The 27,687-nt window shown below is 42.9% G+C and overlaps 1 protein-coding gene across 8 annotated transcripts in view; it reads left to right on the top strand.

The window, feature by feature from the left end:
• Positions 1-27,687, top strand: part of LOC134348231 (leucine-rich repeat and calponin homology domain-containing protein 1-like) — a 431,827-nt gene that overhangs the window by 151,268 nt on the left and 252,872 nt on the right. For all 8 annotated transcript variants that reach the window (XM_063051296.1, XM_063051301.1, XM_063051300.1 and 5 more), the window contains exons 4-5: positions 20,269-20,374; positions 20,482-20,618. In XM_063051296.1, the coding sequence (XP_062907366.1) occupies positions 20,269-20,374; positions 20,482-20,618 (243 nt within the window). The remainder of the gene's footprint in view (positions 1-20,268; positions 20,375-20,481; positions 20,619-27,687) is intronic.

The raw sequence follows: 27,687 nt of genomic DNA on the forward strand, positions 1-27,687 counted from the left end.
GACTCCCCCATCATGGGAAACAACTTTGCCACATCCATTCTGTCCATGCCTTTCAACATTCGAAATGTTTCTATGAGGTCTCCCTTCATTCTTCTAAACTCCAAGGAATACAGTCCAAGAGTGGACAAAGGTTCCTCATATGTTAACCCTCTCATTCCCAGAATCATTCTAATGAATCTTCTCTGTACCGTCTCCAATGTCAGCACATCCTTTCTTAAATAAGGAGACCAAAACTGCCCACAGTACTCCAAGTGAGGTCTCACCAGCCTCAACATCACATCCCTACTCCTATACTCCATTCCTCTAGAAATGAATGCCAACACTGCATTCACCTTCTTCACCACCGACTCAACCTGGAGGTTAACCTTAAGGGTATCCTGTACGAGGACTCCCAAGTCCTTTTGCATCTCAGAACTTCGAATTCTCTCCCCATTGAAATAATAGTCTGCCTGTTTATTTCTTCTGCCAAAGTGCATAACCATACACTTTCCAACATTGTATTTCATTTGCCACTTCTTTGCCCATTCTTCCAATCTATCCAAGTCTCTCTGCAGACTCCGTTTCCTCAGCACTGCCGGCCCTTCCACCTATCTTCGTATCATCAGCAAACTTAGCCATAATCGAAATCGTTGATGTACAATATAAAAAGAAGCGGCCCCAACACGGACCCCTGTGGAACACCACTGGTAACCGGCAGCCAACCAGAATATGATCCCTTTATTCCCACTCTCTGTTTCTTGCCAATCAGCCAATGCTCTATCCACGTTTGTAACTTTCCTGTAATTCTATGGGCTCTTATCTGAAGTAGCCTCGTGTGGCACCTTGTCAAAGGCCTTCTGAAAATCCAAATATACATCATCCACTGCATCACCTTTGTCTAGCCTACTTGTAATTTCCTCAAAAAATTGTAATAGGTTTGTCAGGCAGGATTTTCCTTCAGGGAATCCATGCTGCGTTCTTCCTATCTTGTCATATGCCTCCAGGTACTCTATAACCTCATCCTTGACAATCGACTCCAACAACTTCCCAACCACCGATGCCAAGCTAACAGGTCTATAATTTCCTTTTTGCTTCCTTGCCCCCTTCTTAAATAGCGGAGTAACATTTACAATCTTCCAGTCCTCCGGAACCATGCCAGAATCTGTCAACTTTTGAAAGATCATCGCTAATGCCTCTGCAATCTCCACAGCTACTTCCTTCAGAACACAAGGGTGCATTCCATCTGGTCCGGGAGATTTATCTACCTTTAGACTATTCAGCTTCCTGAGTAGTTTCTCTGTCGTAATTGTGACTGCGCACACTTCTCTTCCCTGCCACCCTTGAGTGTCCAGTATACTGCTGATGTCTTCCTCAGTGAAGACTGATGCAAAATACTCGTTCAGTTCCTCCGCCATCTCCTTATCTCCCATTACAATTTCTCCAGCATCATTTTCTATCAGTCCTATATCTACTCTCACCTGTCTTTTACTCTTTATATACTTGAAAAAGCTTTTAGTATCCTCTTTGATATTATTTGCTAGCTTCCTTTCATAGTTAATCTTTTCCTTCTTAATGACCTTCTTAGTTTCCTTTTTTAAGCTTTTAAAAACTTCCCAATCCTCTGTCTTCCCACTAACTTTTGCTTCCTTGTATGCCTTCTCCTTTGCTTTAACTTTGGCTTTGACTTCTCTTGTCAGCCACAGTTGCATCCTTTTTCCATTCGAAAATTTCTTCTTTTTTGGAATATACCTGTCTTGCACCTTCCTCACTTCTCGCATAAACTCCAGCCACTGCTGCTATGCCATCTTTCCCGCCAGTGTCCCTTTCCAGTCAACTTTGGCCAGTTCCTCTCTCATCCCACTATAATTTCCTTTACTCCACTGAAATACCAACACATCAGATTTCGGCTTCTCCTTTTCAAATTTCACAGTGAACTCAGTTATGTTATGATCACTGCCTCCCAAGGGTTCCTTCACCTCAAGCGCTATAACCACCTCCAGTTCATTACACAATACCCAATCCAGTACAGCCGATCCCCTGGTGGGCTCAACAACAAGCTGTTCTAAAAAGCCATCTCGCAGACATTCTACAAATTCTCTCTCTTGAGATCCGGTGCCAACCTGATTTTCCCAATCCACTCGCATGTTAAAATCCCCCACAATTATCATAACACTGCCCTTCTGACAAGCCTTTTCTATTTCCTGTTGTAATTTGTAATCCACATCACTGCAGCTGTTTGGAGGCCGGTATATAACTGCCATCAGGGTCCTTTTACCCCTGTGATTTCTTAGCTCAACCCATAAGGATTCTGCACCTTCCGATCCTATTTCACCTCTTTCTAATGATTTAATATCATTTCTTACCAATAAAGCCACGCCTCCCCCTCTGCCTACTTTCCTATCCTTCCGATACGTCGTGTATCCTTGGACGTTCAGCTCCCAGAGACATGCATCCTTTAGCCACATCTCAGTGATGGCCACAATATCATACCTGCCAATATGTAGCTGTACGACAGGATCATCCACCTTATTCTTTATGCTGCGTGCATTTAAGTATAACACCTTAAGACCAGTATTTGGTACTTTTCTCTTTGATTTCACTGCAACTTTATTGCACTGCAACTCATCCCAATGGCTACAAATTTGCCCCATCAGCTGCCTGTCTTTCCTGATATCTTTACTGCTCACTATCTTAGATTTATTTCTGTTTTTCCCCTCCTCCGCTCTTTCATTCCGGTTCCCATCCCCCTGCCAAGTTAGTTTAAACCCTCCCTAACAGCTCTATTAAACTTTCCCACCAGGGTATTGGTTCCCTTCGGGTTCAGATGTAACCTGTCCATTTTGAACAGGTCATACTTCCCCCAGAAGCGATCCCAATGATCCAATAATCTGAAGCCCTGCCCCCTGCACCAGTCTCTCAGCCACACATTCATTTGCCTGATCCTACTATTTTTGCCCTCGCTAGCACGTGGCACAGGTAGCAATCCCGAGATTACTTCCCTGGAGGTCTTGCCTCTCAGCCTCCTTCCAAACTCCCAGAAATCACTCTTTTTTTCTCCCCCCTTATCCTATCTATGTCATTGGTACCAACATGTACCAAGACAACTGGCTGCTCGCCCTCTCCCTTCAGAATATTCTGGACCCGATCCGAGACATTCCGTACCCTGGCACCTGGGAGGCAACACACCATGCAGGTATCTAATCAGGCTCACAGAATCTCCTGCCTGTTCCCCTGACTATGGGATCCCCTATGACTACCGCATTCCTCTTCTCCGTCCATCCTCCTGCACAACAGCGCCAGGCTCAGTGCTAGAGACCCGGTCACCATAGGCATCCCCTGTGAGGTCATCCCCCTCAACAGCATCCAGAACAAGATATTTGTTGCTGAGGGGGACAGCCACAGGTGTGCTCTCCACTATCCGGGCATTTCCCTTCCCTCTCCTGACAGTCACCCAATTTTCTTCCCCTGTAGCCTAGGGATGACTACCTCCCTGTAGCTCCTGTCTATCACCTCTTCACTTTCCCTGATAAGCAGTAGGTCATTAAGTTGCAGCTCCAGATCCCTAACACGGTCTCCGAGGAGCTGCATGTCGGTGCACCTGGTGTAGATGTGGCCATCAGAGAGGCTGGAGGTCTCCCAGAATTCCCACATCTGTCACCCTGAACAAAGCACTAACCCTGCAGGCATGCTATCTAATTCTACAGGAATGAAACAGGAAAAATAAGTCTACTCACCCACTTACCTGGACAAACAGATGGAACATTTTAAACCGTTATCTTGTACTGTTAGCTGTGTAAGCCCTGCTGTTCCTGTCTGTCCAGGCCGATTCGCAAGGGGGGGGCGGGGAGATAAGAGTTGGTGCTTTGCTCTCGCCTCTTTCCGTTTACCGCCGAAGCCCGTTGAAGCCAAAGCCACTCTGCTACCACTCACTCTGCTGCCTGCTGTATAGGGTGGTCTCCTTTTTAAACTCTCTGTGCTGTTCTGCCTATGTCACACGCCTGCGCAGTCTCGTCCTTCTGGCACTCGAAGATTTAAAAAAAAACTGCCTTCCTTCAGAATTTATCTCTCATGCCGCTCTATTGTCCCGATCCAAAAGAAAGCAGTTGGAAGTAACATTCCTTTTTAAACTCACTGCGCTGTCCTGCCTATGTCACGCGCCTGCACAGTCTCTTCCTTTTCGCACTCGAAGAGGTTTTTAAAAAAACTGCCTTCCTTCAGAATTCAGCTTCCACGCCGCTCTGTTGTCCCAATCCAAAAGAAAGCCGTTGGAAGTAATCTTCCTTTTTATACTCTCCGTGCTGTCCTGTCTACGTCACCCGCCTGCGCAGTCTCGTCCTTCTTGCACTCGAAGAAGTGTTTAAAAAAACAGTCTTCCTTCAGAATTCAGCTCCCACGCCGCTCTGTTGTCCCAATCCAAAAAAAAGTGTGCAACATTTATAAAATGTACAAGAATACGTATCATAGACAATTTGGAATGAAAATCAGGAAGATGTGAAGATGTGGAAAAACTGGATCTGTAAGGTGATCTGCCAACAGTGGATGTGCGTTGTACTTTTATTTGATGCTGACTAATGCTATTAGTTTTAGCATTTGAAATCACTTCTAATTCCAATTTTTGGAGTGTCAGATCAGACATCTGTGCCCATCTCCAGGACTGACCAAGTAGTGAAACAATCCCATAGCTTCCAGTAGAACCTGCTGCATGGCACCTGGTCCTCCTCCTCTGGGAAGATCAAATACAGATAAGACTATAAGTCGTAGGAGCAGGTGAGGCCAATTGGCCTATTGAGTCTGCCCCGCCATTGAATCGTGGTGATTTATTTTCCTTCTCAATCCTATTCTCCTGTCTTTGAAACCCTGATGAATCAGGAACCTATGGAGTGAATGCTTTCACAAGCACCTCATTCATTTGATCACAATTTCACCATGGTTCCATGTATTCTACTCTTCCATTCAAAGCGGTCTGTTAGAATGATCTGTTAACTTGGGTATTCTCAAGGATGGAGTCCCCAGTGTTCACTGTGTGTTTGCATACTTTGTGTTATATGGAAATTTGATTAATTTTGCTGTGGGTTTCTACTTAATGCAGCCAGGATCTGAGTTTGGTGGTTGTTGTTGGTGTGTAGTCTCTTTGATTCATCCTTTTGAGTGTTTTTGTTAAAATGACATTATTTAGAAAAGGAAACTTGAGCATATGTTGACTTAACTTGTTTTGGCTGCTTGCTTCCACAGTGCTGGTTGTTTTCAGGGTGCAGAGGCTAAATAGTTCACGGTTCAAAAAACATGTATTATCAAAGTACATATGTGTCACTATTGACAACCCTGAGATTTATTTTCTTGTGGACGTACTCAGTAAACCTATAATAGAATAATAACCATCATGAAAGACTGCACCTACTTGAGCATTCAATCAGTGTGCAGATAACACAAACTGTGTAAATACTAAGAGAAAGAAATAGTATTTATTGGTTATTTATTATTACAGGTGTCCCCCGCTTTTCGAATGTTCGCTTTACGAAACCTCACTCTTACGAAAGACCTACATTAGTTCCCTGTTTTCGCTAACAGAAGGTGTTTTCACTGTTACGAAAAAGGCAGCGCATGCCCTGAGCAGCCACTCTTCCCCCAGATTCGGAACTGCATTCTAGCTTAAACATGTGCCTGTGAGCAGTCGTTTGCAAGATGAGTTCTAAGGTATCGGAAAAGCCTAAAAGAGCTTGTAAGAGTGTTACACTTAGCGTAAAACTAGACATAATTAAGCATTTCGATCGTAGTGGATGAAGTAAGGATAAAGTAAGTTTGGCTTGTGGAAGTTGACGAAGATGATGTTGAAGAGGTTTTGGCATCCCATGACCAAGAACTGATAGATGAAGAGCTGATGCAATTGGAAGAGAAAAGGATAACAATTGAAACCGAATGCAGTAATGAACGGACCGAAAGTGAAGTCGTCCAGGAACTGAACAAGAAGCAACTGTGTGAGATTTTTGCTGCAATGATGAAGTACGACTTTAATTTTGAAAGGGTACGTCGGTTTAGGGCATATTTGCAGGATGATTTGAGTGCTTACAAAGAACTGTATGATGTAAAAATGCGCAAGGCTAAGCAGTCAAGCAAGCCTTCCACAACAACCACAGCAGACGATGAACCTCAGCCTTCGCCATAGAAGATGACCTGCCTGCCCTGATTGATGATGAGATGACACCCCAGTGTCCCACCACCCCAGTGGTCCCAATCCCCGGGCTGTGGACAGATACCGATTCACGGGGAATGCAGCGGTAGCCAGGAGGCACCCAGCACATCCTTAAGAAAAAAAGCCAAAATAAACAAGCTAATTAATTAGGTGCCGCCCGGCATGTAAATGTCGGCCCAGATCAGAGGCGATTGCCAATCGCGTCGCCTCTGATCTGGGCCGACATTTACGTGCCAGGCGGCACCTAATTAATTAGCTTGTTTGTTTCGGCTTTTCTCTTAAAGATGTGCTGGGTGCGTCCTGGCCACCGCTGTACCCCTGCATTCTTCGCGGATCGGTATCGGTCCCCTGCCTGGAGGGTAGGGGCCACTGCACCATCCCACCCTGCGACGACTCAGCCTAACACACCATCATCAGTGTGCTTGGCGCTGTCTTCCCGATTCCAGTAAGTGATACTACATTGTACATACATTATTTCTACTTTATATCGGCCGTGTATTTTTACGTGTTACTTGGTATGATTTGGCAGCTTCATAGCTTAAAGGTTACTGGAGAGCGCTTGAATGAGATTTTCTGCCGATGGCGCTTGCGTGAGATTTTCGCTACGGAGAACAGTGCAGGCAATGATTGTGGAAAAGTATTTCTACTTTATATATGCTGTGTATTCATCATATCATTCCTGCTTTTACTATATGTTACTGTTATTTTAGGTTTTATGTGTTATTTGGCATGATTTGGTAGGTTATTTTTGGGTCTGCGAATGCTCACAAATTTTTCCATGTAAATTAATGGTAATTGCTTCTTCACTTTACGACATTTAGGCTTACGAACCATTCCTCTACCTTCGGATGGTGGGGGAAACCTGTATTGAGAAAATGATGTGAAGAGTCTTTGAATTTGTGTGCATAGGTTGTGGGAACATTTCAGTGATGTAGCAAGTGAAGATGAGTGAAGTTATCCCCTTTGGTTCAAGAGCCTGATAGTTGAGGGGTAACAGCTGTGAACCCGGTGGTGTGAGTACTGAGGCTCCAGTACCACCTTCCTGATGGCAGTAGTGAGAAGAGAGCATAAGACCATGAGACATAGGAGTAGAATTAGGCTATTTGGCCCATCAAGTCTGCTCCATCATTTGATCATGGCTGATCTTTTTTCCTTCCTCAGCCCCATTCCCTGGCCTTCTCCCTATAACCTCTATTGCCATGTCCGATCAGGAACCTATCAAGCTCTGCAGTAAATACACCCAATGACCTGGTCTCCATAGCTGCCTGTGCTAATAAATTCTACAAATTCACTACTGTATGGCTAAAGAAATTTCTCTGCATCTCTGCTTTAAATGGACGTCCCTCTGTCCTGAGGCTGTGCCCGCTTGTCCTAGACTCCCCCACCATGGGAAACATCCTTTCCACATCCACTCTGTCTAGGTCTTTCAACATTCGAAAGGTTTCAATGAGATCCCCACCTCATCCTTATAAATTCCAGCGAGTACAGACCCAGAGCTATCAAACATTCGTCATATGATAACCCTTTCATTCCTGAAATTATCCTTGTGAATCTCCTCTGAACCCTCTCCAATGCCAGCACATATTTTCTTAGATGAGGAGCCCAAAACTGTTCACAATACTCAAGGTGAGGCCTCACCACTGCCTTCTAAAGCCTCTGCATCACATCCCTGTTCTTGTATTCTAGACCTCTTGAAATGAATGCAAACAGTACATTTGCCTTCTTCATCACTGACTCACCTGCAGTAGCTTACTTTTAGGGTGTTCTGTATTGCATTGAACTGCTGCTGCTAAGTTAACAAATTGCACTTCACATGCCGGTGATAATAAACCTGATTCTGATTCTGAAAATACTCATTTAATTCATTTGTCATCTCTTTGTCCCCCATTATTTTTTCTCTGGCCTCATTTTCTAGCAGTCCTTTATCCACTCTCATCTTTCTTTTATTTTTTTACATACTTGAAAAAGGTTTTACTATCCACTATGATACTGTTTGTTTGCTTGCTAGCTTTCATATTTCATCTTTTCCCTGCTAATGCTTCTTTTAGTTGCTTTCTGTTGGGTTTTAAAAGCTTCCCAATCCTCTGTCTTCCCGCTAATTTTTGCTCTGTTGTATGCCCTCTCTTTTGCTTTAACGTTACCTTTGATTTCCCTTGTCAGCCATGGTTGTTCTGTTTTCTGCCATTTGAATATTTCTTTGTTTTTGGATACATCTGTTCTGCACCTTCCTCATTTTTGCTGGAAACTCACGCCATTGCTGCTCTGCTGCCATCTCTGCCAGCATCTCCTTCCAGCTTGCTTTGGCCAACTTCTCTGTCATACCACTTACCTTATGGTTTCCCTTAGAAACCATAGAAAAACTACAGCACAGAAACAGGCCTTTTGGCCCTTCTTGGCTGTGCCGAACCATTTTCTGCCTAGTCCCACTGACCTGCACACGGACCATATCCCTCCATACACCATGTATCCCTCCATGTATCTGTCCAATTTATTCTTAAATGTTAAAAAAGAACCCGCATTTACCACCTCGTCTGGCAGCTCATTCCATACTCCCACCACTCTCTGTATAGAAACCACTGAAATACTGTATGTCAGGCTTTACTTTCTCCCTATCAAATTTCAAGTTGAGCTCAATCATGTTATGATCACTGCTTCCTAAGGGTTCTTTTACCTTAAGCTCTGTAATCATCTCTAGTTCATTACATATCACTCAATCCAGTATAACTGATCCCCTAGTAGGCTCAATGACAAACTGCTCTAAAAAGCTATCTCTTAGGCATTCAACAAACTAACTCTCTTGAGATCCTTAACCAACCTGACTTTTCTAATTGACCTGCATGTTGAAATCTCCTATGACTATAATAATACTACCCTTTTGACACGCCTTTTCTATTTCCCGCTGTAATCTGTGGTTCACATCCCAGATACTATTGGGAGGCCTGAATATAACTGCCATCAGGGTCCTTTTACCCTTGCAGTTTCTTAATGCAACTCACAAGGATTCAGCATCTCTGATCGTATGTCACATCTTTCTACTGATGTCCTATGTTCTTCCTAGCATGTCCTAGGTTGTGGTGGTCCCTGATGATGGTTGTTGCTTTCCCAGGATGTTTCATGTGGATGTGCTCAATGGTGAGGAGGGCTTACCCGTGATGGATTGGACTGTATCCACTATTTTTTGTAGGAATTTTCATTCAAGGGCATTGGTGTTTCCAGGTTGTGATACAGTCAGTCAACATACTCTCTGTTACATATCTGTGGAAGTTTGTCAATGTTTTAGATATCATGTTGGATCTTCGCAAACTCCAACGGAAGCAGAGGCTCTGCCACGATCTTTCATGCTGGGCCCAGGACGGCGAGGGGGAAGGAGACAGGTGAATCACAGGCAGATGGTGCTGAACACCATCGATCGCCTTCCGCTCTTGTCGTCATTGATTTCAATCTTGCTGGACACTTTAATTGACACTCGTGCAGTCAGCATATTTTGTGTGCCACAGTTACCGAGGAGACATTAGATCGTGTAGAGGGAGTGGGGAGTTTAAAAAAAGTGTGCTGATGCAGCCGGCGAATTTTGTGTGCCACAGTTAGCAAGGAGACATTGGATCGTGTAGATGGAGAGATAGTTTAAAGGAAGCAAATGGGGAACAGTTGACACATTTTGCATGCCACAGTTCCCAAGGAGACATTTCAATGCGTAAAATTAAGCGCTTGGCGAGATCCGATATAAAGAAGTTTGGGTTAAGTGTGAGTGGGTGTGTGAGTGCTCATCGAGGCTTCGGTGAGGAGAGCCGAAGGTACAATTTTTTTCTTATTTATTCTTTCTCTCTTATTGCACGTTTAGAGTGGAGATCAGGCAGGATAGTGGACTGCTCCTCTTGCAGGATGTGGGAAGGTAGGGAGACCTCCGGTGTCCCTGAAAACTATATCTGCAAGAAGTGATCCAGCGGCAGTTTCTGACAGATCATGTTTCAGGAGTTGGAGCTGGAACTGGATGAACTCTAGACCATTTGGGAGGCTGAGGGATTGCTAGCCAGAACATTCAGGGAGGTAGTTATGGGTCACAGGCAATTTGTTGACGGTAAGGTGGGGAAAGGGGATATGCAGCCAGTGCGGAGTACCCCTGTGGCCATTCCCCCCCCCCAACAACAGGTATGCAGCTTTGGATACTGTTGTGGGGTGGGGGAGGAGTGTGGAATGATCTAGCAGAGGAAAACTATAGCGGTCAGTTCTCTGGCATTGAGTTTGGCTTCATGGCTCAGAAGGGATGAGGGGAGAAGAGGCAAGCTGGTGAGAAAGGGGATTCGTTGGTTGGGAAAACAAAAAGGAGGTTCTGTGGACGAGAACTAAACTCCCAGATGGTTTGTTACCTTCTAGGTGCCAGGGTTGTGGAGCTCGGATCGAATCTTCAACATTCTTGAGAATGAACAGTCAGAGTCATGGTCTGTGTAGGTACCAATGACATAGGTAGGAGGTGTGATGAGGTCCTACAAAGTGAATTCAGGGAGTTGGGTCCTAAGTTACAGGACGGGCCCTCCAGAGTTGTGCCATGTGCTAGTGAGGCCAGAAGTAGGAAGGTCATACAGTTTAATATGTGACTAAGAAGATGGTGCAGGAGGGAGGGCTTCAGATTTTTGTATCATTGGGCTGTCTTCCAGGGAAGGTGGAAGCTGTAAGGAAGGGATGTTAGTACCTGGACTGGATGGGTCTAATATCCTAGCAGGAAGTTTTGCTAGTACTGTACAGAGAGCGGGTTTAAACTAGAGTGAAAAGGAGATGTGCACCAGAGCAAATAATGGAGTAGTTGTGGAGTAAGGTGTTGTCAAGTGTGCATACAGAGTCACGAATCAAAAGGTTGGACATGGTGGGACTAATGTTTTGCGCTTCATATATTTCAATGCAAGGAGTATTGTAGAGCGTAGGCCATAGATCTGCACGTGGAATTATGACACGAGTTCACGAGGGGTAGGACTGGCAGCTCATTGTTTGGGGTTCCACTGTTTTGGATGTGACAGAGGCAGGAGGAATTAAAGGAGGAGGGGTGGCGTTACTAGTCAAGGAAAATGTCAGTCAGGACAGACCGGAGAACTCATCTAGTAAGGCTTTATGGGTAGAACTGAGGAATAAAAAGATATGACCATGTTATTGGGATTGTATTTTAGACCACCCAACAATCTATGGGATTTAGAGGGCAAATTTGTGAAGAGATTGCAGACTGTTGCAAGGAAGATAAGGTTGTGATGGTGGGTGATCTTAACTTTCCACATATCAACTGGGACTCTCATTCTGTAAAAGTACTAGATGGGAATGAGTTTGTCAAATGTATTCAGGAAAGTTTCTTTAACAGGGAAGACTGTTCTCTAACAGGAGAGTGCTATACTCGAATTGTATTAGGGAACGAGGCAGGGCAGGTGACAGAAGTTTGTGTAGGAAAACATCCAGTGATCTATCAGGCCATCAATTTCAAGGTAGTTATGGAGGAGGATGGGTCTGGTCCTCAAGTTGAGGTCTGGTCCTCTTTTGGGGTTCTAACATTTTTAAGTCATTCATTCTTTGTTCTTTTTCTCTCTCTATTTGTGAATGTCTGCAAGGAGTAAGGTTTCAGTTTGTATACTGTATACATTCTCTGACATTAAATTGAACCATTGAGATTCTAAAGTGGAGATTGGCAAATTTTCATGGTACCAGGAAGGATCTGGCAAGTGTGAATTGGGACAGGTTGTGTTCTGGCAAAGGTGTACATGGTAAGTGGGAGTCCTTCAAAAGTGACATTTTGAGAGTACAAAAGTTGTATGTTTCTGTCAGAATATAAAAGGCAAGGAAAACAGATTTTTAGGGAACCTTGGTTTTCGAAAGCTTTGGAAGCCCTGGTTAAGAAAAAGGAGGTTGGTATAGGCAGGTAGGAACAAATGAGGTATTTGAGGAATATAACAATGCAAGAGAACACTTAAGGAGGAAATCAGGAGGGATAACAGAGGCATGAAATTGCTCTAGCAGATGAGGTGAAGTAGAAAGGTAAACCCTAGTTTATGAACCCTTTAGAATTTTCTGTATTTCTGCATAAATATGACCCAAAATATGATCACATCTACACACATCTTAAAACTAGATAAAGAGACCCCAAGTCAGCAAACAACACATTAAAAAATCTTTATATTTATTTATTTATTGAGAAAAATCATCCAATGTTACATGTATTTGTTGGAAAAAGTACGTTAAGTCTTTGCTTTCAGTAACTGGTAAGCCCTCCCCTTGTACAGCAATAACTTCAACCAAGCATTTCTCGTAACTGTTGATCAGTCCTGCACATTGGCTTGGAGGAATTTTAGGCCATTTCTCCTTACAAAACTGCTTCAACTCCCAGATGTTGATGGGCTTCTTTGCATGAACTGCTTGCTTCAGGTCCTTCCACAACATTTCTGTAGGATTAAGGTCAGGACTTTGATTCAACCATTCCAAAACACAAATTTTCTTCTTTTAAACTATTCCGTTGTTGATTTACTCTTGTCTTTCGGATCATTGTCTTCTTGTGTCATCCAATGTCTATAAAGCTTCAGGTCTGTGGCTATGGCCGTTGGCTCCTTAACTGGCTTTTAGGGACTCTACACTGTGATATTCAATGTTTAGTGTGTTTTTTATGTTGGCTTTTTTCTGCTTGTCTGAATGTTCTTGTTTATCCACACATCTGATGGTCTTGTGTGGAGGTTTTCTCTGTTTTGTGGCTTTCTGCAAGAAGGTGGATTTCAAAGTTGTATACTGCATAAATACCTGTTTCAACCTACTTCAGCTGAGAATCACAACTGCATCCAAGGTCTGTACAGTTAATAAAGATGTTTTAGTGTGATTGAACAATCTATTGCTGCTTAAAACTGACGGAGATAATGCTGATTGTGGCCATACTTCTTGTAGGAAATATGGCTGTCGCTCGGGGTTACAAGTGTGTTTTAAAATACTGCATTTTCAACTCCTGATACCAGCTATCTTGCTGGCAAAGATACAAACTCCAGTCTAATAAAATTGATGATCTCAGAGCTGGAGTTCTGTATCAGAGGGATGTTAGGTCAGGGTGCATCTTCTGCTTGACAGAATCCTGGTTAACTGCTTCCATATTGGATGCAGCGATTCAGATTGAAAAGTTCACTATACACTGTCAGGGTAGGACTGTTAAGTACCTCAAAAGCAGATGTGGAGGTGTTTACTTCATGATCAACTCCTCTTGGTGCACAAATGTGTCAGTAAGACAAATGAGCTGATTGTGGACTTCAGGATGTGTAAGACAAAAGAACACATACCAATCCTCATAGAGAGATCAGAAATGGAGAGAGTAAGCATTTTCAAGTTCCTGGGTGTCAAGATCTCTGAGGATCTAACTGGTCTCAACATATTGATGCAGCTACAAAGAAAGCAAGATGACATTTATACTATATTAGGAGTTTGAAGAAATTTGGCATGTCAACAAAAACACTCCAAAACTTCTGTAGATGTACCATGGAGAGCAATCTGACAGGCTGCTTCACTGTCTGGGATGGGAGGGGGGAGCTACTGCACAAGACCGAAAGAAGCTGCAGAGGGTTGTAAATTTAGTCATCTCCATCTTGGGAGCCTACAATATACCCAGGACATCTTCAAGGTGTGTCAGAAAGGCAGCACCCATTATTAGGGACCCTCGCACCCAATGCATGCCCTTTTCTCACTGTTATCATCAGGTAGGAGGTACAGAAGCCTGAAGGCACACACTCAGCGATTCAGGAACAGCTTCTTCCCCTCTGCCATCTGATTCCTAAGTGGACGTTGATCCTGTGAACACACCACTTTTTTTAGTATATATTATTTCTGTTTTTTTGCATGATTGTTAATCTATTCATTATAAGGATACTGTAATTTATTTTTCTTCTATATTATGTATTGCATTGAACTGCTACTGCTAAGTTAACAAATTTCACAACATATGCTGGTGATAATAAACCTGATTCTGATTCTGAGCCTCATCTTCTCAAGAAAGATCTGTTTATGTGCACCATGCCTTGATCAAAACAAGTTTCAGAGGACCTTAGAAGAAAAATTGTCTAGATAAATAAAGCTGTAAAAGGCTGCAAAAGCATTTCTAAAGATCTGTGTGTTCATCTGTCTACAGTAGGAGAAATTGTCTGCAAATGGAGAAAGCTCAGTGTTGTTGGTACTTTCCCAAGGAATGGGCAACATGCAAAGATCACACCAAGAGCACGATGTGCATTGCTGAAGGAGGTGAAAAAGAAACCCGAGGGTAAAAGCAAAAGACCTGCAGAAATCTCTTAGAACTTGTTAAAGTTTCTGTTCAGGTGTCCACTATAAGAAAAACACTGAACAAGAATGGTGTTCATAGAAGCACACCACGAAGGAAACCACTGCTGTCCATAAAAAACTTAGCTGCACACCTCAGGATTGCAAAAGACCACCTGGATGTTCTACAACATTGTGCAATGTCCAATTTATAGTAATTGATAATAAATAGTATGTATAACAGGAGAGTCAATATAACATAGAAATGCAGTTGTGTCAGCATGAATTAATCCTAGAAAGATGTGCTGTTGTGCCTTTTTCACCACATAGCCAATATGTACAGACCATGGGGGATTCTCAGTGATGTGTGTGCCGAGGAACTTAAAGCTGTTCACCCTCTCAACCCCAGATCCATTGATGTCTGTAGGGATTAGCCTGTCTCCATTCCTCCTGTAGTCCACAACCAGCTCCTTTGTTTTTGCGATGTTGGGGGAGAGGTTGCTTTCTTGACACCACTGTGTCAGTGTGATGACTTCTTCTCTGTAGGCTGCCTCATTATTATTTGAGATTAGGTCAATCAGTGTAGTGTCGTCAGCAAATTTAATTAGCAGATTGAAGCTGTGGGAGGCAACACAGTCATGGGTATAGAACCATAGAACACTACTGCACAGAAAACAGGCCATTCGGCCCTTCCAGTCTGTGCCAAAACATTATTCCACTAGTCCCATTGACCTGCATCCAGTCCATAACCCTCCAGACCTCTCCCATCCATGTACCTATCCAATTTATTCTTAAAACTTAAGAGTGAGCCTGCATTTACCACGTTCCACACTCCCACCACTCTCTGAGTGAAGAAGTTCCCCCTAATGTTCCCTCTAAACCTTTCCCCTTTCACCCTAAAGCCATGTCCTCTCGTATTTATCTCTCCTAATCTAAGTAGAAAGAGCCTATTCACATTTACTCTGTGTATACCCCTCATAATCTTGTAAACCTCTATCAAATCTCCCAGTAACTCAACTCCTGAAGACCCGGCAACATCCTTGTAAATCTTCCCTGCACGCTTTCAATCTTACTGATATCCTTCCTATAGTTAGGTGACCAGAACTGTACACAATACTCCAAATTTGGCCTCACCAATGTCTTATACAACCTCCCCATAACATCCCAACTCCTATACTCAACACTTTGATTTATGAATGCCAGGATGCCAAAAGCCTTCTTTACAACCCTGTCTTACCTGTGACGCCACTTTCAGGGAAGTAAAGAGAGAGTAAAGGAGGGGGTATACAGAGAGAGTAAAGGAGGGGGCTTAGTACACAGCCCTGAGGGGCATATGTGTGAGGGTCAGAGGGGCAGAAGTGAGGGAGTCCACTCTTACCACCTGCCGGTGATCTGACAGGAAGTCCAGGATCCAGCTAGGACAAGGCAGGGTGAAGTCCGAGATCTCTGAGCTTCTTGTCGACCCTGGATGGAACTATGGTGTTGAATGCTGAACTGTAGTCCAAAAACAGCATTCTCACATAAGCACCCCTCTTCTCCAGATGTGTAAGGATGGTGTTAGAGCAGTGGCTATCGCATTATCTGTCGATCGGATGTGTCAGTAGGTGAATTGTAGGCAGTCCTGTGTGGGTGGTAGCAAGCTGCAGATGTAATCCTTGACCAGCCTCTCAAAGCATTCACTTATTATTCAGGTGAGTGCAACAGGACACTAGTGATTCAGACATGTTACCTTGGTCTTTTTAGGTACCAGAACAATGGTGAATGTATTGAAGCAGGAGGGCACTCTACACTGGGAGAGGGAGAAATTAAAAATGTCTGTAAACACACCTACTGGTTGTGCCACACACATCCTGAGTACCCTGTCCTGGGATGCGACTGTCCACTCGTACACCTGCGTACTTTGGCCTCAGAGATGACCAAGGTGCAGGTTGCATCAGCTATAGGTCTCCTCAGGGGCTCACCGGTGTTGGCAATATTGAATCAAGCATAAAAAAGATTTAGGTCATCTGGGAGAGGGGCAGCAATATTGGAAACTCCACTGCATTTAGCTTTGTAGTCTGTGATGGTGTGCAGACCTTGTCATAAACTGCATGTATTTTTAGTGGAGAGCTGAGTCTGACTCTTGTCTCTGTGTTGTGGTTTTGCTGCCTTGATGACTGTGCAGATTGTAGCTGCATTTCTTGAGCTCCTGCTAATTACTGGCAACGTAAGCTCTGTGTCGCGCGGTAAGTGCTGCTTGCACGGAACTGTTGATCCAGGGTTTCTGGTTTGGATAGACCCTGACCAATTTCTGAGGGACAACATCCTTGATGCACTTCTGGATGAAACTGGTGGCCCCATCCGTGAACTCGTGACCCCATGACCCCATCCTCATCATGGGGGACATTCCAGTCAACATCATCAAAGCAGTCCTGCAGCATGGAGACCGATTGGTCGGACCAACATTGGACGGTTTTAACTATGGCTGGCTCTTGATTCAGCTTCTGCCTGTACTTGGGCAGCAACAAAATGGAAGAGTGATCTGATTTTCTAAGGGCTTTGTAAGTGTTGCGGAAGAGTAGCCGTGGTCGAGTATGTTATTTTCCCGTGTGCCCACTTGGATATGTTGGCAAAACTTCGGAGAGATTTTAGACAGCGAAGTTAACTAATTTCACCATATATGCCGGTGATTTTAACCTAATTTCGATTCTGTTCCTGACATACTTTGATAATAAGTGTACTTAGTACTTTATAATCTGGAAGATCAGAGTGGTAGTCTATGCATGGAACCGAATTGGATGGGGAGATCGTAAATAGATTTTTTTTGCATCTGTATTTACTCAGGAGACAAACACAGAGTCTGTGGAAGTGAGTAAAGCAGCAGCGAGGACATGCGCCCTTTACAGATTACAGAGGAGGAGGTGTTTGTTGTCTTGAGGAAAATTAGGATGGATAAATCCCAGATTTTGACAAAGTGTTTCCTCGGTCTCTGGGAGCCTAGTGCAGAAATTGCAGGGGCCCTAGCATACATATTTGAAACATCTTTACCAGGGATGAAGTGCCATGGGATTGGTGGGTAACTAATGTTGTTCCATTGTTTAAGAAAGGCTATAAGAATAAGCCAGGAAATTATAGGCTGGAGAGCCTGACATCAGTAGTGGGAAAGTTATTGGAAGATATTTTTAAGAGACCAGATATGTAAGTATTTGGATAGATGGTGACAAATTGGGGATAGTCAACATAGTTTGTGCGTGGTAGGTCATGTCTAACCCATCTTTGAGTTTTTTGAGGAAGTTTCCAGGAAAGTTGAAGGCAAGGCAGTGGATGTTGTCAACATGGACTTTAGCTAGGCCTTTGAGCAGGTCCTACAGGTGAGATTGGTCAAGAAAATTCAGTTGCTTGGTATCCAATTGGATTAGACGTTGGCTTTGTGGGAGAAGCCAGAGAGTGATGGTAGAGGGCTGCCTCTCTGACTGGAGTCCCGTGACTAGTGGAGTGCCGCAGGAACTGGTGCTGGGTTCATTTTTGTTTGTCATCTAAATCTGTGATCTGGATGATAATGTGGGTTAACTGGATCAGCAAATTTGCGAATGACACCAAGATTGTGGGGGGGGGGGGAAGGGTGTGTAGTGGATTGCGAAGAAGACTATCAAAGCTTGTAGTGTGTTCCGGAGCAGCTAGAAAATTGGGCTGAAATGACAGGTGGAATTTAATGCAGAAAAGTATGAGGTCTTGCGCTTTTGGAGAACCAACCAAGTGAGTGGTGATACAGTGAGTGGTAGGGCACTGAGCTGAGTGGTAGAACAGAGAGGTCTGGGAAATTAAGTGCATCATTCATTGGAAGTGGCATCACAAGTCAATGGGTCCTAAAAAAACTTGGAGTATTGTGTGCAGTTTTGGTCACCTACCTCCAGGAAAAATGTAAGTAAAATTGAAAGAGTGCAGGGTATTGCTAGGACTTGAGGACCTGAGTTATTGGGGAAGGTTAAATTGGTTAGGATTCCCTAGAACATAGAAGATAGAGGGCAGATTTGATAGAGATATAAAAAATTGTGAGGGGTATAAATAGGGTAAATGAAAGCAGACCTTTTTCACTGAGGGTGGGAGAAAGTACAATTAGAGTTCATGGGTGAAGGGTGAAAATGTTCAAGGGGAAAATGAGGGGAAACTTTTTCACTCAGAAGGTGGTGAGAGTGTGGAATGAGCTGCCAGCAGAAGTGGTGGATGTAGGTTCAGTTTTAACCTTTATGAGAAATTTAGATAGGTGCATGGATGGGAAGGATATAGTCTGGATGCTGGTTGATGAGACAAGCAGATTAATGGTTTGACACGGATTAGATGGGTTGAAGGGCCTGTTTCTGTGCTGTGGTGTTCTGTGACTGAGGAAAACAAACTCGGTCTCTGCAGCTTCTCCCTGTAACTGAAACATTCCATTCCAATCAACATATTGCTGAAACTACACGGAATATCTCTACGGTGGTCTAAGAAATGTTCCTTGTAAGCAGAACAAGTCTCCCTCCTGGCACTTATCCTTGTAAGTGGAACAAGTGCTACGCATGCCCTTACACTTCCTCCCTTACCACCATTCAGGGCCCCAGACAGTCCTTCCGGGTGAGGCGACACTTCACCTGTGAGTCGGCTGGGGTGATATACTGCGTCCGGTGCTCCCGATGTGGTCTTCCATATATTGGCGAGACCCGACACAGACTGGGAGATGGTTTTGCTGAACACCTACGCTCTGTCCGCCAGAGAAAGCAGGATCTCCCAGTGGCCACACATTTTAATTCCACATCCCATTCCCATTCTGATATGTCTATCCACGGCCTCCTCTACTGTAAAGATGAAGCCACACTCAGGTTGGAGGAACAACACCTTATATTCCGTCTGGGTAGCCTCCAACCTGATGGCATGAACATCAACTTCTCTAACTTCCGCTAATGCCCCACCTCCCCCTCGTACCCCATCCATTATTTATTTATATACACACATTCTTTCTCTCTCTCTCTTTTTTTCTCCCTCTGTCCCTCTGACTATACTCCTTGCCCATCCTCTGGGTTTCCCCCCGTCCCCCTATTCCTTCTCTCTGGGCCTCCTGTCCCATGATCCTCTCGTATCCCTTTTGCCTATCACCTGTCCAGCTCTTAGCTCCATCCCTCCCCCTCCTGTCTTCTCCTATCATTTTGGATCTCCCCCTCCCCCTCCCACTTTCAAATCTCTTACTAGCTCTTCCTTCAGTTAGTCCTGACGAAGGGTCTCAGCCCGAAACGTCGACTGCACCTCTTCCTAGAGATGCTGCCTGGCCTGCTGCGTTCACCAGCAACTTTGATGTGTGTTGTTCTTGAGAAATGCTTTTGTACATCAAATGATTTTGTTCTATTTTTAACCCCAGTATAAATTGAGGGTATATGTCATGTCTTTCATTAACCACTAAAATGCTCCATCTGACACTTAGCAGAATTAGATTCCATCTGCCACTGCTCTGCTCAGTTTAACAGCTGGTCAATATCAGCCTGAGACTGCCCTTCTCACAGTGAAGAACACACCCACTAATTTTTATGTCATCTGAATCTTGCAATAAAATGGTCAAGCAACACACATCGAAGTTGCTGGTGAACACAGCAGCCAGACGGCATCTCTAGGAAGAGGTACAGTTGACGTTTCGGGCCGAGACTGGGAGTTCAATAAAATGTTCAGAGTTTTCTTAATCCTAAGTGCTGGTGATATTTCATGGTGCCTCTTTGTCCTTCTAATCGCTTTTATAAATACCCTGCTATACCCTTCAGTAATACAAGGCTATTTATAGAATCTGACAGTACCTTTTGAGAGGAGCTAATAACTTTGTTTTTGTATTTTTTAACATTCAGGATGTGAGCTGCAATGAAATTACGGTATTGCCACAACAAATGGGACAACTTCAGTCTCTCAGGGAGTTGAACGTTAGAAGAAATTATCTGCAGATTTTGCCAGAAGGTGAAGCTGTTTTCCAGTTTCTTAATATCTTTCTATTTCCACATGATGCCATGACGCCATGGAATAATGAAAGAAAATATTGAAGCAATTGATTTTTTTCCTTGCAGAGCTAGCAGACCTCCCTCTTGTGAAGTTAGACTTTTCATGTAATAAGATTGTGTCAATACCAATCTGCTACAGAAACATGAAGCATCTACAGATAATAGAAATGGATAATAATCCCCTGCAGTGTCCACCCGCACAGGTCAGTCATTTTTTAAAAGATGCCCAGGATGCTATCTTTAAAATTGCCCTTTCAGGTGCCTTTCGATAGATTAAATGTGACTTGCTGCTGATACTGTTTATTGCTTAAAAACAGTCCAGGAAACATCTGTGGAGAGAAACTATTAACTTGTTTAGGTGAATGATCTTTACATTAGAACAGAGAAGACTTCTGATCTCCCAGTGGCCACACATCTTAATTCCACATCCCATTCCTATTCTGACATGTCTATCCACGGCCTCCTCTGCTGTAAAGATGAAGCCACACTCAGGTTGGAGGGACACCTTATATTCCGTCTGGGTAGCCTCCAACCTGGTGGCATGAACATCGACTTCTCCAACTTCCGCTAATGCCCCACCTCCCCCTCGTACCCCATCTGTTACTTATTTTTACACACACATTCTTTCTCTCACTCTCCTTTTTCTCCCTCTGTCCCTCTGAATATACCCCTTGCCCATACTCTGGGTCACCCCCCCCCACTCCTTGTCTTTCTTCCCAGACCTCCTGTCCCATGATCCTCTTGTATCCCTTTTGCCTATCACCTGTCCAGCTCTTGGCTCCATCCCTCCCCCTCCTGTCTTCCCCTATCATTTTGGATCTCCCCCTCCCCCTCCAACTTTCAAATCCCTTAGTCACTCTTCCTTCAGTTAGTCCTGACGAAGGGTTTCGGCGTGAAACATCGACTGCACCTCTTCCTGGAGATGCTGCCTGGCCTGCTGCGTTCACCAGCAACTTTTATGTGTGTTGCTTGAATTTCCAGCATCTGCAGAATTCCTGTTGTTTGCGTTTCTAATCCAACACATGCTTTTTGCAAGGAAGGTGGAAGGATGGAAAAATTAATGGAGTATTCATAACAGAATAGAGATTAAATAATGGTGGTGATTCTGCTTGCTGAGAAAGAGCACTGGTGTATCGTGCAATTGTGCAGAGCCTTCCTGAGATCCCATTGGAGTTTCTTACCTCCTTATCTGAGGAAGGATGTTCTTTTCAAAGAGGGGGAGCCCACATCCACTGCATCCCTTGTATCTACTTTGCTTGTTGCAATATACCCTTCAAGAGTCCTTTTCCTTTCATCTCTTCTTTTTCATTGTTCAGGGACTCAAGTCTGCCTTCCAAGGCGAATGACCCAACTTTGAACTCTAGTAATTCTGTGCTTCCAGTAACTAGTCCAAATAACTCCATTTACTCAGCAAGTGTAACTGTGTGTTTCCAGTCGACTATCACTTCTCAAATTTCGGATACCCAGCTTTTATCAGAAATGGCCAGTTCTGATGAAGCATCATTAACTGGAAATGTAAATTCATTTTCTATCTCCACAAGTGTTGTCTGACCTGTTGAATGTTTACTTAATGTTCAGTCTTTATTTCAGATTACAATAACTGTAGTATTTTGCTTTTCATTACGTGTCTGCAGTTCCAGTGTTTTATTTTCAATCTTTCTTCATCTGTTGTCTTGATTTGTCTTCTCTTTTGCACTTCTATCACAGAGATTGCCTGTGTTTAACAAATCTTCACTGTCCTCTCTCAGCTGGGTGTGTGTCATTGAGTATTGTGGTCTCCATCTTATCAGACATTCCATTTGATCTTTCCACATCTCCCCCATCCCTCTTCTGCAACTTCAAATAGCTTTCAAGGCTTTTTCAATTCTGAAGAAAGATTATCAAGCTGAGCATTCCCTTTTCTTTCCTTGATTTGATGAATATTTGCAGCATTGTTGTTTTTATAGAGTTGTAGTATTTCACATTTTGAATCCAGTGGCTGATCTGGAATTGTTTGTTTAAGTGGCTTATTGTATTTGTTCTGCAGAATTTGGTTTCAGCTTCTTTAATACTGATCCATTTCTACCTGTGATTTTTTTAAGATCTTGTTTTCCTTTTTTTTGTAATTTATCTTTTTATTGAATTTCATCATCAAGCAAACATTTCCATAAGAAGTATTTCAGATATTGTACATATATATCATATAATCATATTTGCCACAGATCTCCACATAATATTTATCTGAGGTATACACCTATAGAAAAACGAGGAAAGAAAGAACAAGCAAAAGGAGAAAACTATGTACAAGTAGGGAGTGGTCTTTTTTTATTACAACATATTCATTGATTTGTGAGAATAAAATCAGGCCTATGAGGTGTCATGTAGTTGAACCATTTTTCCCAGTATGAATCAAATTGTTCCAACTTATGATTAACAGATGCTGTTATCTTCTCCATTGCAATTTCCATCCATGCATTTAAAGTTAGGCTCTCCTGTGATAACCATTAACTGGTCAGGATCTTTTTACCAGCCACCAGCAGTATATTCATTAAATATTTATCTTTTTTCAACCATTCTTGAGGTACGTACCCAAAATATATGGTCTTACTTTCTAAGGGTATTTCACATTTAAAAACGTCTTGTAGGGCATTGTGTGTCCCACTCCAATAGCCTTTGATAACGGGGCAATCCCAGAAAATATGATAATGGTTTGCATTTTGATTTTCACAATTTCTCCAGCCAACAGGGAGGTTACTATCATAATGGGATTTCTGAGAAGGTGTAGTTAAATATCTTATCAAGTTTTTCCATCCAAGCTCCCTCCATTTTTGTGAACTGGTACACTTCCATTGATACCTCCATATTATTTTCCATTCTTCCTCAGATATAATTATCCCTCCTTCCTTCTCCCATTTTGTTTTGCTGTATGAAGTCGAATGTGTTTTAAGATTTGACAGACCCTTATACATGCTTGAAATGATTCTACTACCGTTATCTGAATTATACGCTTTTCTAAATAGCTCTATCAAACATGTACTTGCCTTGGTTACATTTTTAACCCTCCTATTAACATACTCTCACATCTGTAGATACAGGTTTCCCCCGCCATCCGAAGGTAGAGCGTTCCCATGAAACGGTTCGTTAGCCGAAATGTCATAAAACGATGAAGCAATTACCATTTATTTATATGGGAAAATTTTGTGAGCGTTCGCAGACCCAAAAATAACCTACCAAATCAGGCCAAATAACACATAAAACCCAAAATAACAGTAACACATTGTAAAAGCAGGTATGATATGATAAATACACAGCCTATATAAAGTAGAAATACTTTTCCACAATCATTACTGAACTGTTCTCTGTAGCGAAAATCTCACGCAAGCGCCGTCGGCAGAGAATCTCACGCAAGCGCTGTAGGCAGAAACACAGCGCAACTGCTCTCCAGTAACCTTTAAGCTATGAAGCTGCCAAATCATACCAAACAACACGTAAAAATACACAGCTGATATAAAGTAGAAATCATGTATGTACAGTGTAGTATCACTTACGGGAATCGGGACAACACCGAGCACACTGATGATGGTGTGTTAGGCTGAGTCGTCGCAGGTTGGCTGGTGCAGTGGCCCCCACCCTCCAGGCCGCCGACAGATACTGAACTGCGAAGCATGCAGGGGTCCAGCGGTAGCCGGGAGGCACCCAGCACATCATTAAGAAAAAAGCCGAAATAAACATGCTAATTAATTAGGTGCTACCTGGCACGTAATTGTTGGCCCAGATCAGTGCCGATTGCTGATTGCATCTCCCTTGATCTGGGCCAACTTTTACATGTGGGGCGGCACCTAATTAATTAGCATGTTTATTTTGGCTTTTTACTTAAAGATGTGCTGTGTGCCTCCCGGCTACTGCTGCATTCTCCCCGAATTGGTACAGTATCTATCCGCGGCCTGGGTGTTGGGGTGGTGGGACATTGGGGTGTCATCTCGTCATCTGTTTCCATCAGAGCAGGCAGCTCATCTTCTCCTTTGACTGCCCGCCTCGATGTCGAAGGTCGAGGTTCGTCGTCTGCTGTGGCTGATGTGGAAGGCTTGCTTGACTGCTGAGCCTCGCACATTTTTCTATCACACAGTTCTTTGTAAGGAAATATGCTGCAAATATCTCCTAAACCTACGTACCCTTTCAAAATTAAAGTCGTACTTATCATTGCAGTGAAAATCTCACGCAGTTGCTTCACGTTCATTTTCGCTACTGCATTCGGTTTCGATCGTTATCTTTTCCTCTTCCAATTGCATCAGCTCTTCATCTATCAGTTCTTGGTCATGAGATGCCAAAACCTCTTCAACATCATGCTTATCAGCTTCCACAAGCCAAACTCACTTTGTCCTTACTTTGTTCACCACGATTGAAACGCTTAATTATGTCTAGTTTTACGCTAAGTGTAACACCCTTACGAGCTCTTTTAGGCTTTTCCGATACCATAGAACTTTTCTTGCAAACGGCTGCTCACAGGCACGTGTTAAAGCAATGCCATTCTGAATCCGGGGGAGAGCGGCTGCTCAGGGCGCGCACTGCCTTTTATCGCAGCTGATTTTTTTCGCGCGCTGTTTTTTTTTCCTAACAGTGAAAACACCTTCTGTTAGCGAAAACAGGGTACTAATGTAGGTCTTTCGTAACAGTGAGGTTTCGTAAAGCGAACGTTCGAAAAGCGGGGGACACCTGTACCGATAAAAGTCTTGTTTTTCTAATAAGTATTTCTCTTTAAGCATTTCAAAACTGAACAGTGTTCCTTCTTTCATTATATTGCAAAGAACTGTTATTCCTTTTGCTGTCCAGTCTTTAAGTCCAGCATCCAGTTTATTCGACGTAAAATCCAAGTCATATGTACACTATTTAAGAATTGCAATATCTCCCTCTAGTTTATATTCTTTTATAATAGTTTTCCATATTTTAAGAGTCCATTTCACCCATGGACTAATGATAGTATTTATGTACCTTTGTAGGTTGTTATCAACCAGAATTGCCTGTATGGGGATGGGAATTATCCCCTCCTCCCTGTTTTTCCATTGAGCGTCATATGATGGGTTGCATTAACATATCACAGCTCTCAACTGTGCTGCAAAATAACAATCTCTAAGAGAAGGTAGGCCCCATCCCCCCTTTTCCTGGCTAATTGCAAAGTTTTGAGACGAACTCTAGGCCTTTTACCTTGCCATATAAGGTACATTGTACATTGATAACATTTTGTTCCATTCATTGAATTGATTCTGATTAATCTCTATTGGTAGGGTCTGAAAGACCATAAGACAAAGGAGCAGAAGTTGGCCATTTGGCCCATCGAGTCTGCTCTGCCATTTTATCATGAGCATTTAGTCCTACTCCCCTGCCTTCTCACCATAACCTTTGATGCCTATCAACTTAGATACCTATCAATCTCTGCCTTATATACACCCAATGACTTGGCCTCCACTGCCCCCCTTGGCAACAAATTCCATAGAATCACCACCCACTGGCTAAAAAAAATTTCTTCGCATCTCTAGACCCCCCCCCCCATCATGGGAAACAACTTTGCCACATCCACTCTCTATGCCTTTCAACATTTGAAATATTTCTCAGGTCCCCCTCTCATTCTTTTAAACTCCAATGAATACAGTCCAAGAGCAGAAAAAACGTTCCTCATATGTTAACCCTCTCATTACCGGAAAGAGATAAATTCATTTTAATAGATTCAATCCTTGAACTGAGACTCAAAAAAGGAATTAGGTTCCATCTTGTTATATTAGGTGTAGGCAACCTACGGCCCGCGGGCCAGATCCGGCCCGTGAAGGTATTTTAACCGGCCCAGGAGCAAATATTGGGATAATATGCTTATCCAGCCCGCGAGCGATTTTTTCCTTATTCTGAATGTTTCACGCGACCACACTGATGGACATGCATGGCGTGATGTTACATTGACCCCAGGTTCCGTTTTGTTCCAAACCAAACACTGGTATATACAAATGATGGGAAGGCAACCTACCTTATTAATATGTATTAGATACTCTCCGTGCACACGCAAGTTTTCAGATGGGATTGTTCAAATTTGTAAACAGAAACAACGTCACTGTGTTTGAACAAGAAATCCATGCTAAATATCCAGATATTTACATGTGCTACGATACTTATTGAATAACTCGCGTTTCGAAATAAAATCGAATAAAAGAATTCCAATGGTAATGAATGCAAAACACAGGAAGGTAGACACTTGAGTCACGAAATTTCCAAGACACTTGGACACTAGATTACTTCTTCATCGAGCAATCGAGGAAACCAGTTTGTCTCACTTGCTTAGAAAATGAGACAAAGGTCCAAGAATTGAGAAAAGAGTTTTCATCTCGTTTTGCTGATTTTCGCTTGCATGCAAATTAGTTCAAGCTGTTTGCTACACCATTTGATGTGGAAGTGGACATTGCATCAGAAATTTTTCAAACGGAATTGATTGAGATGCACTGTGACGACATATTGATATCAAAATTTCATTCTAAAGATGTGTCAGTGCTTGACTTCTGTAGAAAACGTATTCATCCAAGTGGGAAGTATCTTAACTTAGTGGACCATGCAGTGGACTTATCTGTGTGAGCAATTATTTTCGAAAATGAAGCACACCAAGAACCATTTGAGAACAAGATTGACTGATGCCCATCTGGATAATGTCTTGCTCTTGGCATCAACAAGTCTGACATCCATTATTGAGAAGCTTTCAAGCAACAAACAGCATGAAGTTTCACATTGATTTATCAACTGTTTGCATTAAAATTTTGTTTTTTATTATACTTAATTTACCACCATTCATTGCATCATGTTCATACGTTTTATGTTTAAAGATTCTTTGTGTCCTTTTAATAGATTCAAAAGATACCTTGATTGAAATAAATTGCAATGAAACTGAGTTCTTTGATTACTAATTGGCATCCTTTGTTAAGCACAAATGATTTTCTAGCAAGCGTTATTCATTAATTTGAGGCAAAACATAACTAGATGTATTCAAATGGATAATTCCCATAATTCAAGTTTTTTATGGCATTTATCTGGCCCACAGTCCGCTCATTAATACGCGATCCAGCCCACAGAGGTAAAAAGGTTGCCAGCCCCTGTGTTATACAGGTTTCCCCCGCTATCCGAATAGAGAGCGTTCCTGTAAGCTGAAATAGCGTAAAGCGAAGAAGCAGTTACCATTAATTTATAAGACCATAAGACCATAAGACAAAGGAGCAGATGTCGGCCATTCGGCCCATCAAGTCTGCTCCACCATTTTATCAT

The sequence above is a fragment of the Mobula hypostoma genome, chromosome 6 (genome assembly GCF_963921235.1).
Source record: "Mobula hypostoma chromosome 6, sMobHyp1.1, whole genome shotgun sequence".
NCBI lineage: Eukaryota > Metazoa > Chordata > Chondrichthyes > Myliobatiformes > Myliobatidae > Mobula > Mobula hypostoma.